Consider the following 13,571-nt stretch of genomic DNA (forward strand, 5'->3'; position numbering starts at 1 on the left):
ATATCACTAATGCATGTCATTTAGAACAAGCTGGCTAACCTATTAGCTACAGATATCGATGATAAAAGAGCATCTAACTGAATAGAGCCAAAGACACGAGAACAGAGAAGATATCAGTGAATCTGGAAAGTATTTTCTTCATTTTGTTTTGTTGTTACAGGATTCCAAAAAAAGATTTTTTGCCTCTACAAACAAAACCCATAATAACGACAGAGTATAAGGGCCAACCCCCCCCCAAAAAAACAGCGCACTACGTCATTAATTAATGATTTTAAAAAGTCATTAAATAACGAGAAAAAAGTCATTAAATAATGAGAATTAACTCATAATTTAAAGAGAGTAAAGGCCCGGGTCCGATACGCGTTTCACTTTCAGCACCACCGCAAGGACGCAAAGGGATGGGTTAAAAGTTAATACAAAAGTCCACAATAGATGTCGACCTTTATAATGCGGGACATCACAAACAATCATTTCCCCCGTGCAGTGTCCCCATGTCCTTCTGTTTAAAGGTGCCATAACATGCTTTTTTTCACGTTTCGTAGTCTATCCTAAGTGTATAATTGATAATAATAAGGGTTGTGCAACACCCTTAACATAATAGTTAAGAAATATCACCCAGACCTTGGACCCCCTCACCAACCCGGAAATGAAGACGGCTTGGTTTGATATTCACCACCACCCTTGGGAAGAGCGATCTGGCTCCCCCACCCACCCGTGACGTAGTCTCAGAGCGCGTGTGTGCCCCGCCCACCCGTGACGTAGTGTGTGCCCCACAGCTGTGTGCTGTTAGCTATGAGAGAAAAGTGAGAAAGAGTCTACTTTGAGACTAAATAAATCTGGTGTTAATTCTGCAGCGTGCGCAGAACAGATATATCTATAGATCTATACATATATATATCTTATTTCCTGGTTTTTCGGTATCGGATAGAACTTCTCTCCGTTTATTTTCCCGGTTGTTGCATCAATTGCCACATCAACCTTCACCATTGTGATAAAAGTAAAGAGTGCCATATAATTAATATGATGGATGTGTAGCGTTTGAAAGAGAAGGAAATGGCCCAATTAACAACAAACATAATGGACTGAAAAAGGACCAGGAGATCTGCTGTAAACTACAAACAGTGTGACAAGTATTTACAGAAAATGATAATTGTATAGAAATACTGTATATCATTGTACAAAAAAGCAAAAATCACTTCAGTCAGAAGACCCAGGCAGAGTTTTTGGATGTGATGAGCTTTCTGATTGGCTGAGAACTAAGATGTAACAGTGTTAGAAGAGTTGAATGAGGCAATGACCTTAATTTGGTCAAAATATAATTTGCATTAGCATTATGTTGTGGGCCTGAAGATTATGAGAGAACTTCATTTTCACACAGTGAAACGCTCTAGAAAGTCAGTTTCGGGCCCTTTGACTGTTATAGTGTCATGTGATGCTGTATTTGTCGTGTGTTTTCTGTGTAGGACATATACCGTAAAGACTGCACTCTGGCGGCTCAGCTCCTGCAGTGTCGGGCGCAGCTGGACGAGGTAACACACTCAGATTTACACAGTATTTAAAGAGAATCAAGACAATACCATTACTACTGACTATTACAACTACAACATTCTACCTACTAATACAGATACTGTTAATCTATAGCTACCACTAGTACATCCACTTAAAGGTTTAATCACTAAGGGAATTAGTTGGTAGAGCTTTTTACCTCTGACTGAATGGTTTTCAGTTTAATGACTCCATTGCACTCTGTCATTAATCCTTGAGCAAACCCCACCTTTTTCTCCATGTCACACTTATATACATGTATAAATGCGTGAGTGAAGTACTTGCATGTGCAATGGTGCTAGAAACATATGCCCACTGTTACTGTGAATACTATATGCTACTACAGCTACTACTACTACTCGTATTACTACTGCCTCCACTAAAGGTTTCTCAGTTAGTAACACATTTTTCCTTCATGGAAAGTCTAAATTCATAAATAATAATACTGACTCGTCTTATTTCTGTACCCCTGTTGCCAAAATGGGCTCAGGTGGACAATAAGATTCATTATTGTACTTGTACACTCAGAATGACCATGTTTCAGTCAAGTCATAATAGAATCTGCTTCTGATCCATTTCCTCTTTCAGCTTTTAGGAGCATGTGATCACATAAAGACTTGTGAAAGAAAGTTTGACGCTCTAATGAAGACACACAAGCTGATTCTGTTAGCCCCCTCTGCTGTGACATTAGCAGGCAGCGAACAAATTACAGAAATGTCGAGTGCTCAGAGTGCTAAGGGGAAAAGGGGCTCAAACAATGAACTCTGACATCTGAAGATTCAGGTTATTGAGAGAGAAAAGCAGTTGCCACATTGGGGCTGCAGTGGCTCTGGGGCAAGTGTGGGAGAGACACTTAACCCACCTTGCGTAGTATGAATGTGGTGTGTGAGCTAATGAGTGGCGGTGGCCAGAGGGGCTGAGATTTCCAGCCTTGCTTCTGTCACTCTGCCCCAGGGCAGCTGTGGCTACAGAAGGACCTTACCATCATGAGTGTGGAGTGAATGAATAACACACAGAATTTTAAACTTTGAGCTACTGGAAAATTTCTATAAAAGCCTAATGCGTTGTTGTTATTGTACAAAAGGCCCCGTGGCTCCTTTGTTTCTATGCTCTTGCAGTTAGTGGGGCGACCAGTAGGGGGCGCTCCTGTATTAAATTGTGTTTTATGGCGTCACCTGCATTCCTTTCCTTTGCTGCCCAAGTGCACCCCCGCCTTTGCCTGACACTGTGCCTTGTGACACCACCTGGGGCAAGCGTATGAGTGGTGGTACGAGTCCGCTAGAGAAAACAAAATCAGAGTAGGTGGCGGTAATGTAACTTGGATACCAAAGTAGTAGAAGAAGAACTGAAGAATGGAGTCTGTAGGATAAAGTCTAAAGAATACAGTCTGGCGTGGAAGAAGGCCAGCTGGAATAAGGTCTAAGGAATAAAGTCTGGCGGTAATGTAACGCTTGGATACCAACCGCCATAAAACAACAACAACAATCAGATAGCAGTCTGTGTGTACTCGTGAGGATTAATAAAGCTACTGAACGCGTTGTCGTGTCTCCTCATCATTTCCGTTTATCCGAGTATCCATCCTGGCCTTGTGTAGTGCTCCTGAGCAGTGACATCTGCACACCTGAACCAGCACCTTTACTGTCCACACAGAACAGAGTTATCTCTCCAACAGTTATTATTACTATGATTATAAACGGTGGTAGTGAAGAAGAGGTGGAGATGCTGAGGAGGCTGATGGTTCTCCTGCTACTGCAGGGGAAAGGCAGTGTAGAAGGGGTGTTGTTGAAATGGCTGGATGTTGTTGTTGTTGTTGTTGTTGTTGTTGTTTTATGGCGGTTGGCATCCGAGTGTTGCATTACCGCCAGACTTTATTCCTCAGACGTTTCGTAGTCCTCAGACTCTGTCGTAGTCCGTAAAAGTACTCCTCCCATCGCTTTGGCGTTACAAAGCCCATGAGGTCATGATGTGTTTTTGTGACTAGAATAGTTGTTGTGTCAGAGACCAACCGGCTTTATTCCAGGGAGACTCTTCTTCACCTTCCTCGCCCTCTTTGACGTTCGGTGCTTTGGAAGTACAAAGCCCATGAGGTCATGGGACGTCTTTGTCGTTTTATCCTTTAGAAGTCCTTCTTCCATCACTTTGGCGTTTCTAGGCCCATGAAGTCCAAGCGCGTTAGAACATCCTCTTGCTCCTCATCCTCGGCTCAGTCTCCAACACCCCCCACCTCTATAAACGTTTACCCAGCCCTGTGCTACATAAGTAAGCAACCACAGCCTGACACAAACCCTGTGACTGGATCGCCAGAACGTTCCGCAGATTGAACTCCCGCCCATTATTCCGAAACCACAAGGCCAACCCGGCCCTTTCCCTATCATAAGCCTCACAGCAAATCAGCACATGCTCGACAGTCTCTGGCACCCGACAGTGACCACACAGACCGGTCGGATGTTTGCCTATCCTACTTAGTGACCAATTGAGTCCAGTATGGCCAATCCTCATGCGGGCGAAGGCCCTTTCCTCCCACGCGTTCCTGCCCATAGACCCGCAAGGACCCACACTACCCTGTATGTGATAGAAATGAGCCGTAACGGCAATTCCCCCAACTCAACCTGCAGCGCCGAGACAGGGGAGGTCCTAAAAGCCCTACAGCAGATGCGCAAGGCCTGGGCTTGCTCCACATCAAGCTTCTTTAAGTTAGTCTCAGCCGCAGACATGTAGGCTATACAGCCATAATCAATAGCCGCCCTCATGACGGCCCGATAAATACCCAGGAGCGACCTTCTGCTGGCCCCCCAGTCCTGGCCGGATAGACAACGAAGCAAGTTATTCACCCTTTTGCATTTACCACTGACCTAGGTGGGGTTTTGGGATACAAGGGTATGTGTGTGTTAGGAATGATAGGGAGCAGGGTAGAGGCGGAGGTGTGGCTGTGTTTGTCCGAGATGACCTAAATTACGTTGTTGTCAGTGTGAGTAAAGCGCCGGAGGCCCTGGCGGTGAGGGTCTGGCTGGGTGGTGAAGCTGTTACTGTGGTTAACCTTTATAATCCGTGTGGTGAGTTAACGCTAGAGTCCTTACATAGTATCGGTAAGGATGTTCGGGGAAAGGCCGTGTGGTGTGGGGATTTTAATGCGCATAGCGCTTTGTGGGGCGGTAGTGGTACCGATAGGTATGGGCAGGTGGTAGAGGGTTTTATCAATCAAAGGGAGTTGGTTTGTCTGAATGATGGGGGTGGGACCCGCTATGATATGGGGACCGGTGCGGAAAGTGCAATAGATCTTACACTTGTGTCCAAGGAGTTAGCTGGTGTTTGTAGTTGGGAGGTTCTTGGTAATCTTTCTTTTGGTAGCGATCACTATCTAGTCCGCACCGTGATTGGCTTTGGGAGCTGTGTGGTCAGGGGGACGAGGATCCAGAGGTGGCAGTTGGCAAGGGCGAACTGGGGGGCTTTCCTGAGGAAAGCTGATGATGGTTCTAGGGTTCTGCAGGAAGGAGGATTGACTCAGGTGGATGATCTCAATAGTGCAATTGTCTCGCTCATCACGCAGTCAGCGGTAGGCACGATTCCTAAGAGTGGTGGTAGTGGACATAGGAAGCGGGTGCCGTGGTGGACTGAAGCATGTGGTCATGCTGTTAGGGCGAGAAATGCGGCGTTTCGCCGGCTAAGGGTTGCCCACACTGAGGGTGCCCTCATTGACTACAAGAGGGCCCGCGCTGTTGTGCGGAAAACTGTGAGAACGGCCAAGAGTGCCTATTGGAGGCGGTATTGTTCCAAAATTGGGAGAGAAACGCGTCTCGGGGATGTTGGAGAGATGAGGGTTTTTTATATGAATGGTGTGAGAGCTGATTGGTGGAAAGGCAAAGGTAGTGGCTGTGATTGGGTAACAAGAGGAAAAAATCTTCAAAGTGAAAGGAACAGGATGAAAGATTTTGATTTTAAATTTCATAAACATGACATACCTCGGTCCCAAGAGAAAAGATACACATGATGGTCACTACCTAAAGCCCAGCACCAGTCATGAATCTGTGCTAGTGCAGCCTCTGCAGCTCAGTGAGTCTGGAGGAAGAGAAACACTTGTTCTTGTATATGTGTCCTCTATCTGCAGGTGAAGGCAACACAGGCTCAGGTATAATTGTAGCACATTTTTGTACCTGTGAGGGTGCAGGCTATACTCTTCCTCTAATCTTAAAACAGTTGTTTTTTTCGTGTCCCAAAACCTTGAACAAAGTTTATTGTTTATGTGTTAAGGATTAGAAAAAAGAGCTCGGTGCTGCCCGGTGGTCGAGCGGCAGCACACATGCCAGGCTCCATGTGCAGTGGGCCGCATGATGTGAGTTCATTTCTGGCTCCGACAACTTGCTGAATGTCCTTCCTTCTCCCATTTAGAACATGCAATAGAAAGCCAGGTACCGCAATAATCTTCTCCACAAATGGAGAAATAAAGCTCGAAGGACTGCCACGGATACTTTGAGTACTGATACTTCTGTCATTGCGCAAACAACTAATACAATTACCATTGTTGCCCCTTTGGTTACAGACCTCTACTGGCACTAGTACTTTTATACCACCTAGTAGGGGTATAACTATTACTACCATAACTCCATGTGTCTTCTATATAAATGCATTCAATCTAATGTGTCCACTTAAAGTCGTAATATAGCCTATAAGATGATCACCGCTGAGTAGTGGTTTGCAGAGGACAGCAGGTTTGTCAGCGATGAGACATCGCCATAGCAACCAGAGCATATCCCTCCAGGCACAGAGAAGCGGCCCACCTCCATGTACCCTGTTATATGGACCTATTAGTGTTTGCAAATAATATGGGCCACGTTTGCAAAGACGGTGTCATTTAAGCTAACAAACAACAGTGCATTTTCTATGGAGGAATTAGCATTAGCATCACAACGTCAAGAACGACTGGCGCATGTAAAGAACAACACAGCCCAATTTGTCAGTAAGTAAATAAGTAGGTTAGGTAACATTGCAATAGAGTCTAGTATCTGTAATCGGTGTAGCTAATAAAATTCACCCTAAGAAAAAAGAAAATAAATACTGATCATAAATGTATATATATATTGTTACTTTTCTACATTAAATCATAGAAACAGAAAGGTTGTAGGTAATAAAGGTAATACAAATAGTTAAATAAGGGCATGCAAAAAGAGTAATATTTCTTCTATACAACAAAATCAGAACAAAACTGAAGTGTTGACATGACTTGTTAAAGTGACAGCTGAGATGTTATACTTATATTATGTGATGTAAAAAGGTAAAATAATATACATTTTCAAGAATTAGCTCAGTATTTAATATTTGTGTGTAGACTTAAATAGTAAATTATATTTGTGCAGTTTTATTTGTTTAGATGTTAAAGTTACTGAAATGTGGCAAGCCATAGGAACATTATCTTTGTCAAAACATTACATTTACCTGACGTACGGTACCTTACATTGGCTTACACTCATTTCCTGGAGACTGATCCTGACCTTAACCATAGTCACTACTTGCCTAACCTCAACCTATGTTAACCTTTCATCTGAATGTGTTGTTGATCAAATAATAAACAGACATCTAATAATAAAGGATTTACATCATGAGGACCTGATGTTTGTCCCCTTAAAAGAGGCAGATGTGTGTGTGTGTGTGTGTGTGTGTGTGTGTGAGTGATGTGTAGGTGTGATGTGTGTGTGTCATGTGTAGGTGTGATGTGTGTGTGTGTGTGTGTGTGTGTGATGTGTGTGTGTGTGTGTGTGTGTGTGATGTGTGTGTGTGTGTGTGTGAGTGATGTGTAGGTGTGATGTGTGTGTGTCATGTGTAGGTGTGATGTGTGTGTGTGTGTGTGAGTGATGTGTAGGTGTGATGTGTGTGTGTGTGTGATGTGTACGTCTGATGTGTAGGTGTGATGTGTGTGTGTGTGAGATGTGTAGGTGTGATGTGTGTGTGTCTGTGTGTCTGTGTGTGTGTCTGTCCTTGCCAGTTGTAACCTGGTTTGGACCTAACAATCACTTATATAACTTACATTTTGTCTCCTATATTTGGAAACCACTTGTTAGACTAAATTAAATGTAAATTAAATAGTAATAACATATTGGTTTTACATAGCGCTTTTCAAGGTAACTCAAAGACACAAAAGGACACTGTATTCTTCATCACACTAGACTTTTTCCTCTGAGGAACCCGTTTGGCCCTGACTCATGTCACACTGATGACATGACACGAGGATGAGATTAACTGAAGTGACTGCAGAAGGTTAAAGTGAAATAAAACTGGTTAAAGTGAAATAAAACTGATTCAAGTGAAATAAAACTGTCAAAAAGGAAAAGTAGGAATTCCAGCGTTGCGTGTATTGTACATTTCAACCTGCTGTGACTTGAATAGTTACAGTAAATGTGTGAGGTGCAGCGAATGGTAACTTGAGATGGAGAAGTTGAGGAGGCTGATGTTTCTGCAGCTGCGGTGGAGATAACTGGCTTGAGAGGCAAAGATACTAGGCTGTGATTGGCTGATAGAGGCAAAAAGAGGAAATACATGCGGTTTCCTGGCACTTCAGTAATGGTACTACAACCAACATTCTGCAATATACCACTTTTACTACAAATACAGTTAATACTACATAATCCTGCTACTATAACCACTACTATTAGGTCTACAACTACATACTGCCAATGTATTTTAATTCCTCAATGCCACATTTTCCCCAAAATTATCCAGTTTAAAAGAATAATAATTAAAAAAATAAAACATGTATTATTATTATCATTATTATTATGTATTTTTTCATTTAAAATAAATTTCCACACGCATGTAAAAGCACCCTGATTTCGAACACAACATTAGCTCTGTGTTATATAAAGGCAGGTGACAGACATACGGTACATTAGTGTCAAAATTCTTAGATGCATTCACGGTATATTTGTGTGAAGGTCAGACTCGCTCGCAGCTCAGTTGATTGAAAAGATATTGATGAATGCACCCACAGTGAGGAAGAGCAACAACAAGACAGTTTAAGAACTATTTCTAAATATACAACTGCTACTACTGCTCTTAATGATCCATATCAGTGTTAAATTGTACACACTGAGAGGGCTGTAACTTGTCACTATTGTGTTCATTATTTTTGGGAACCTCTGGCCATTGAAATAAGGGAATATGCCATAATCAAAAGGACACAGGAGGTAGAGGTCACAAACTGTTCTGATTATTATTAAGGTATTAATTCAAGGCCCAACTCTGCTAGGGTATTGAGGAATACTGTTTTAACTTGGTGTAAAATGATTTGTCAATGCCAGTATCCCAGCAACTCAAACAGCAACACAAACAGCAACACAATATACAGCAACACTATAATCAAAATGGGTAAACAGACAATATTTTGGGCTCAAAGTTATGAAATATCATATACAAAATCAAACAAAATCTCTGAATCGTGTAGTCAACCCAAAGAATCTGATGAAAAACTTTGAGTGACGTTGATATTTCACCAGCAAAAATAGTAGACTGACAAAAATGGCATTTACATATTTGAGTCTACAAAATGCACTCCCTCGTTCTCCAGCTGCCTGCAGACTTCCAGGAGCGGATGACTCTTCATATGGAGGAGGAAGAGGAGGAGGAAGAGCCCCCCCTCTACTCCGACCCGGTCCCTGCCTCTCACCTGGGCCCCGTCCTGGACAAGCCAGATGACAGGTGCAGCAGCAGTCAGGGGTCCCGCTCCCCCAGTCCCCCCGAGCCCCACCCCCAGGAGCACACCTTCATCCTGGAGAGCCTGGGAGGTCCAGGGGGGCGGCTGGGGCTCAGGGCGGCCTACAAGTCGGACCTGTACAGCAGCGACACAGCACTGTACTGCCCCGACGACCGGCACCGCGAGCGACGCCCCAGCATGGACCTGCACGGGCAGAGGGCCATGGTGTACGGGCCCCAGAACTCCACTGACAGTCAGAGGTGAGGAGACAGGGCACCTGGGGGCTTGATAGTACTCATCTCGACTGACATGGAAAAAGAAAGAAAAATGTCAGAATCACAGTTTTAGTTTTATATTTTTCTTCAAATAAGTTTAATTTAGTCCAATGAAGTTGAATGGATTGTAAATACAGAGGAGCACAGAGACCACAATAAGAATAATTGATATTATCAAATATTCAGATGTTTTCATCTCTCAAAACATTAGGTTTCAGAAGCCATTTTACAATTTGCAAAGGAATGGTAAAGATTTTACCAACATAAAAAAGTGCTAATACTTTACTAATTGAAAGTCAGTATGGAAACCCTGAGCTATATAATATATATAAATAAAACAATAAATAGTCACAATCACTAATGTCGCTCTCCTCTTCCTCTCTGCCCACAGTAACCCTGAGGAGGGCTCAGTGGGCCTGACCCAGGGTTTCTCTCAGGAGCACTTCTCTAAGTTCCCTCCTCTGCTGGGTACAGGGTCCAGCTCCTACTCCAGCTTTAGTGCCGCAGGCTCCGAGGAAAAGGCCCAAGGACCCCCAAGCTCAAACGCCTCCCCCCATCACCACACCCTCTACATGGAGTGGAGGGACGCGGGCGAATACGACGATCACAAGAGCGAATCATCTTGGGAGGGTGACGGTGACAGTCCCGGGGTGTTCAGCAATGCCCCCTCCTTCCAGCAGGGGGAGATGTCGCACCACCAAAACAACAGCAGCTCCCCTGTTTACAGCCGCACAATGTCGTCGTGTTTCAGTGAGCCTTACGAGCCACTCCCCCCTTCTTCCTCCCCTAGCGTTGCCTATGGAGACAGTCGCCGCGGCAGCACGTTAGCACCTGAGGAAGAGGAGCTCATTTGCCGGTGGCGACAGCTTAGTGTGGAGGATTTGCATTCGTACTGCAGTCCTGGTCGAGCATCGCCATATAGCTTTTCCGAGCAACATTTTTCAGTAAGACCCGCAAAAATCCGATTGGGCCCGATGTATAGTAGCTTCCAGGAGGGCGCAGATTACTACCAGCCCCACCAACAGGGCAGCGCTATTATGGATCAAGGGTGGGCAGGGGCCGCCGCGGCTGGAGGCCAGGAATGCAGTCCCGGGATGAGGCAAGCGCATAGCCAAGCCCATCTGTACCGAGCGGAGGGCAGCCAGGGGTCGGAACAAAGTCTGTACCACTCAGGAAGCTCCAAGGACCGAGAGGGGGCGGGGCCTGGAGTGGCGGGGGAGCAGGGCCAGGAGTACGGGGAGGAGCAAAGTCCCGTCAGCTCCACTGAGTCTCTCCACCAGAGGTCGCTGGAGATGGCTGCAGAGTTACAGCATTACCAGGTGGAAATGCACAGCCTGCCTCCTGAGGTGAGCCAGTCCCCGCCCCCCGCTCCGCCCTACCACGCCCCTCTGACCAAATTTGGATCTCTGGGGTTGACCCGGAAGGACAGTCTGACCAAGGCCCAGCTCTACGGGACACTGCTGAACTAAACCACTTTTTATTTGCTGTTTACAAGATTAGAACATTACGACCACCTGACCAATGCCACGCCTTATACTGCTGTAATCTGATAGTGTGGCTTGTTTTTCAACTTTCGTATTGTGTACTATAACCCACCTGGTATTGGTCCATAGAGATTTGAGTTTCTCTGAAACATTCTCAACAGACCAATCACAGACAGGTCTTTATAAATAAAAATGTTTAGATTGTTTTGTTGAAATCAAAGGGACTACTTGTAGAAAAGGGAGAAAAAGAAATGTCTAGCCTGCAACTAAAGACGTATATAAAGTCCCTTACTTCAGGCGGGCATCTCGGTGCTTGGGTTACCATTTTTTCTTCATTGGACCTTAACCCACCAGAAACATCCCACCAAAGATGCTGTAATCCAGGACTAAACCTGAGCAGTGCTCTAGGGACTAGGAAAGGTCCATCCCAGGATTGAACTAGGTCTACGCTGAATCAGAACTAAATAAGACCCAAAGCAACTCTGATAGATCCTGACCACTGCAGACTGGTAACACCCCACAAGAGCTGCACTAAATCAGGACTAAACTACGACAAGACCAGGACTTAATGGTCTAACACAGGACTAAACCAAGTTTTAACCACCAGTAATACTGACCACTGCAGACTGGAACTCCCCATAAGAGTTGCATAAACTAGAAATAAACCAGGTTTAACCCAGGACTAATCCAGGAGTGTCTTATTCTGGTGCCATATTGTGTAGGTTATATTGTTTTGCCTGATGGTTTGATGAGAAGAGGCCTGCAACTTGAGCATGTCCACTTTGAACAGAGGATGTATTTGTAATTATACACTTTAATATTATTCAAACTCTTGGATGGTTTTTATGCTACTCGTGCCCATTCGACTGATGGTGCATTGAAGCCTTTTCAACTGGTTTGAATGTGTTTTCAAACATGTATTCAACAAATGTACAATGAAGTGATATATTATATTTTGTATGTAGACATATAAGGACCTCATTGAAATGAAAATGTGGAATGTGTAGATAAAATACTAAATACATGCTACTAATATTAATATTTTACTGGTGGCTAAAGCCCAAGTAATGCACATTAGATGGCAATCTTTTTATGACTTGAAAACTTTTTGGGAATTATTGTAATAATGACTAAAATTAAATGAAGTTATGATGACAATTTATCGTAAAATGTTCTCTTATTAAATTTGATGGTTTTGATGAATATTCTGTTGTTAATTGATGGTTTCCAGGTGTTAAAATCAATGGATATATTATTATTATATTATGATTCTTGTTATACTTTCTGCTTTTTGATACACTTAAGGTTTACCCTCCCCACTCTACCTCACGTTCAGACTCCCACGCCCCACCCAGCCGCTGTGCTCCTGTTCATTTGATGCATGTTTGAATATTTTGGTTGTTTTATTTATCTAATAAAGCACAATTCTACAAAAAAATGATAAATCTGACTGGTGGATTACTTGAAGTTACTCTGTCACTTCTCTTGGTTGTCTTGTGGTTATTGTCAAAATCAACCTTCATACACGCATATAGGAAAGCTTTAAAGTGTTTTTCTAATACATTAAAATCCCCAATAGATGGCAGTTTTGAGCTTTCATTTTTCTTGTCAGCTGCTCGTCTCAATTCTTTACTCAAGTTGAAGGAGGCATCTTGATCTTGAACCAGGGCCATGGACCTTGCTGGAGGACTTATGTGCTAACCATGTCAGACATTGTGTAGATACTGTAGTAGTACATATTAATAAACATTGGCCACAATTTGAAACTTCACTTTTTCCTATTACACGGTACACACCATTTCCAAGTGAATTTTGGGTTGGCAGTTAATTAGATGAATCATGCTTTGGAAGGGGAGCATTCATCCACAGGCGGTGGGTGGAAGGCTCAAAAGAAAAATTAATTACTCACCCTCTTTTCATTTAGTACATTTGACTTTCCGTGGTAATTTCATTGTTCACGTACGTTCAGTCATAGTTAGCTCCTCAAAGGGTTCGAGATAGTGGTCTTACTTGAAAGGTAAGACCAGCTTCAACTCCATAAAGGTGTTCAATTCAACCACATGTTCATTCTGTACTAAGACTGATTGGGTAGAATTAAATATAAATAGCATTTTAATGAGACTCAGTTAAAGCATTCAAGATGGCATATGTAGCGTTGTGAAAAGTATTGAAAATCTGATACTTATCGATACTGAAACTAGCATCAAAACTCAGAACTCATTTTGTTTTATGACGAAGATCTTATTATTATCAATATTATTTATTAAAACGGGTGTAAGAACACATGGAATAAAAGACTAGTATTCTGGGTTGAAATCATCTTTTTTTAAATGCACTTGTGTAGTTACTTTTAGAGTGGCACTATAATCAGGCCAAAGAGTATATGTGTACAGTATATATACACCTGCTCGTCTCCATGGAGATGCCTTTATTCGTTTTGCATGGAAGATGGATACACTTAATACCATTCTGTGGAACATTCAACGCAATCTTCTTCGGGACAAGCAGGAGGCAGACCCCCTCTAGAAAAGTTACATAATGCAACTTTAAACACAGATCAACCCCTATGTCTGCTATAAAGAAACA

At 43.2% G+C, this 13,571-nt stretch overlaps 1 protein-coding gene across 2 annotated transcripts in view; it reads left to right on the plus strand.

Moving 5' to 3' along the window:
* LOC140360910 (brain-enriched guanylate kinase-associated protein) overlaps positions 1-12,430 on the plus strand; it is a 56,489-nt gene extending 44,059 nt beyond the window's left edge. For both annotated transcript variants that reach the window (XM_072446389.1, XM_072446380.1), the window contains 3 exons: positions 1,464-1,529; positions 9,101-9,486; positions 9,893-12,430. In XM_072446389.1, the coding sequence (XP_072302490.1) occupies positions 1,464-1,529; positions 9,101-9,486; positions 9,893-10,970 (1,530 nt within the window). In that variant the 3' untranslated portion in view covers positions 10,971-12,430. The remainder of the gene's footprint in view (positions 1-1,463; positions 1,530-9,100; positions 9,487-9,892) is intronic.
* Positions 12,431-13,571: the final 1,141 nt, after the last annotated feature.

Source organism: Eucyclogobius newberryi, unplaced genomic scaffold (assembly GCF_026437365.1).
Source record: "Eucyclogobius newberryi isolate DKJ021-1_F unplaced genomic scaffold, fEucNew1.0.hap1 SCAF_1, whole genome shotgun sequence".
Lineage (NCBI taxonomy): Eukaryota > Metazoa > Chordata > Actinopteri > Gobiiformes > Gobiidae > Eucyclogobius > Eucyclogobius newberryi.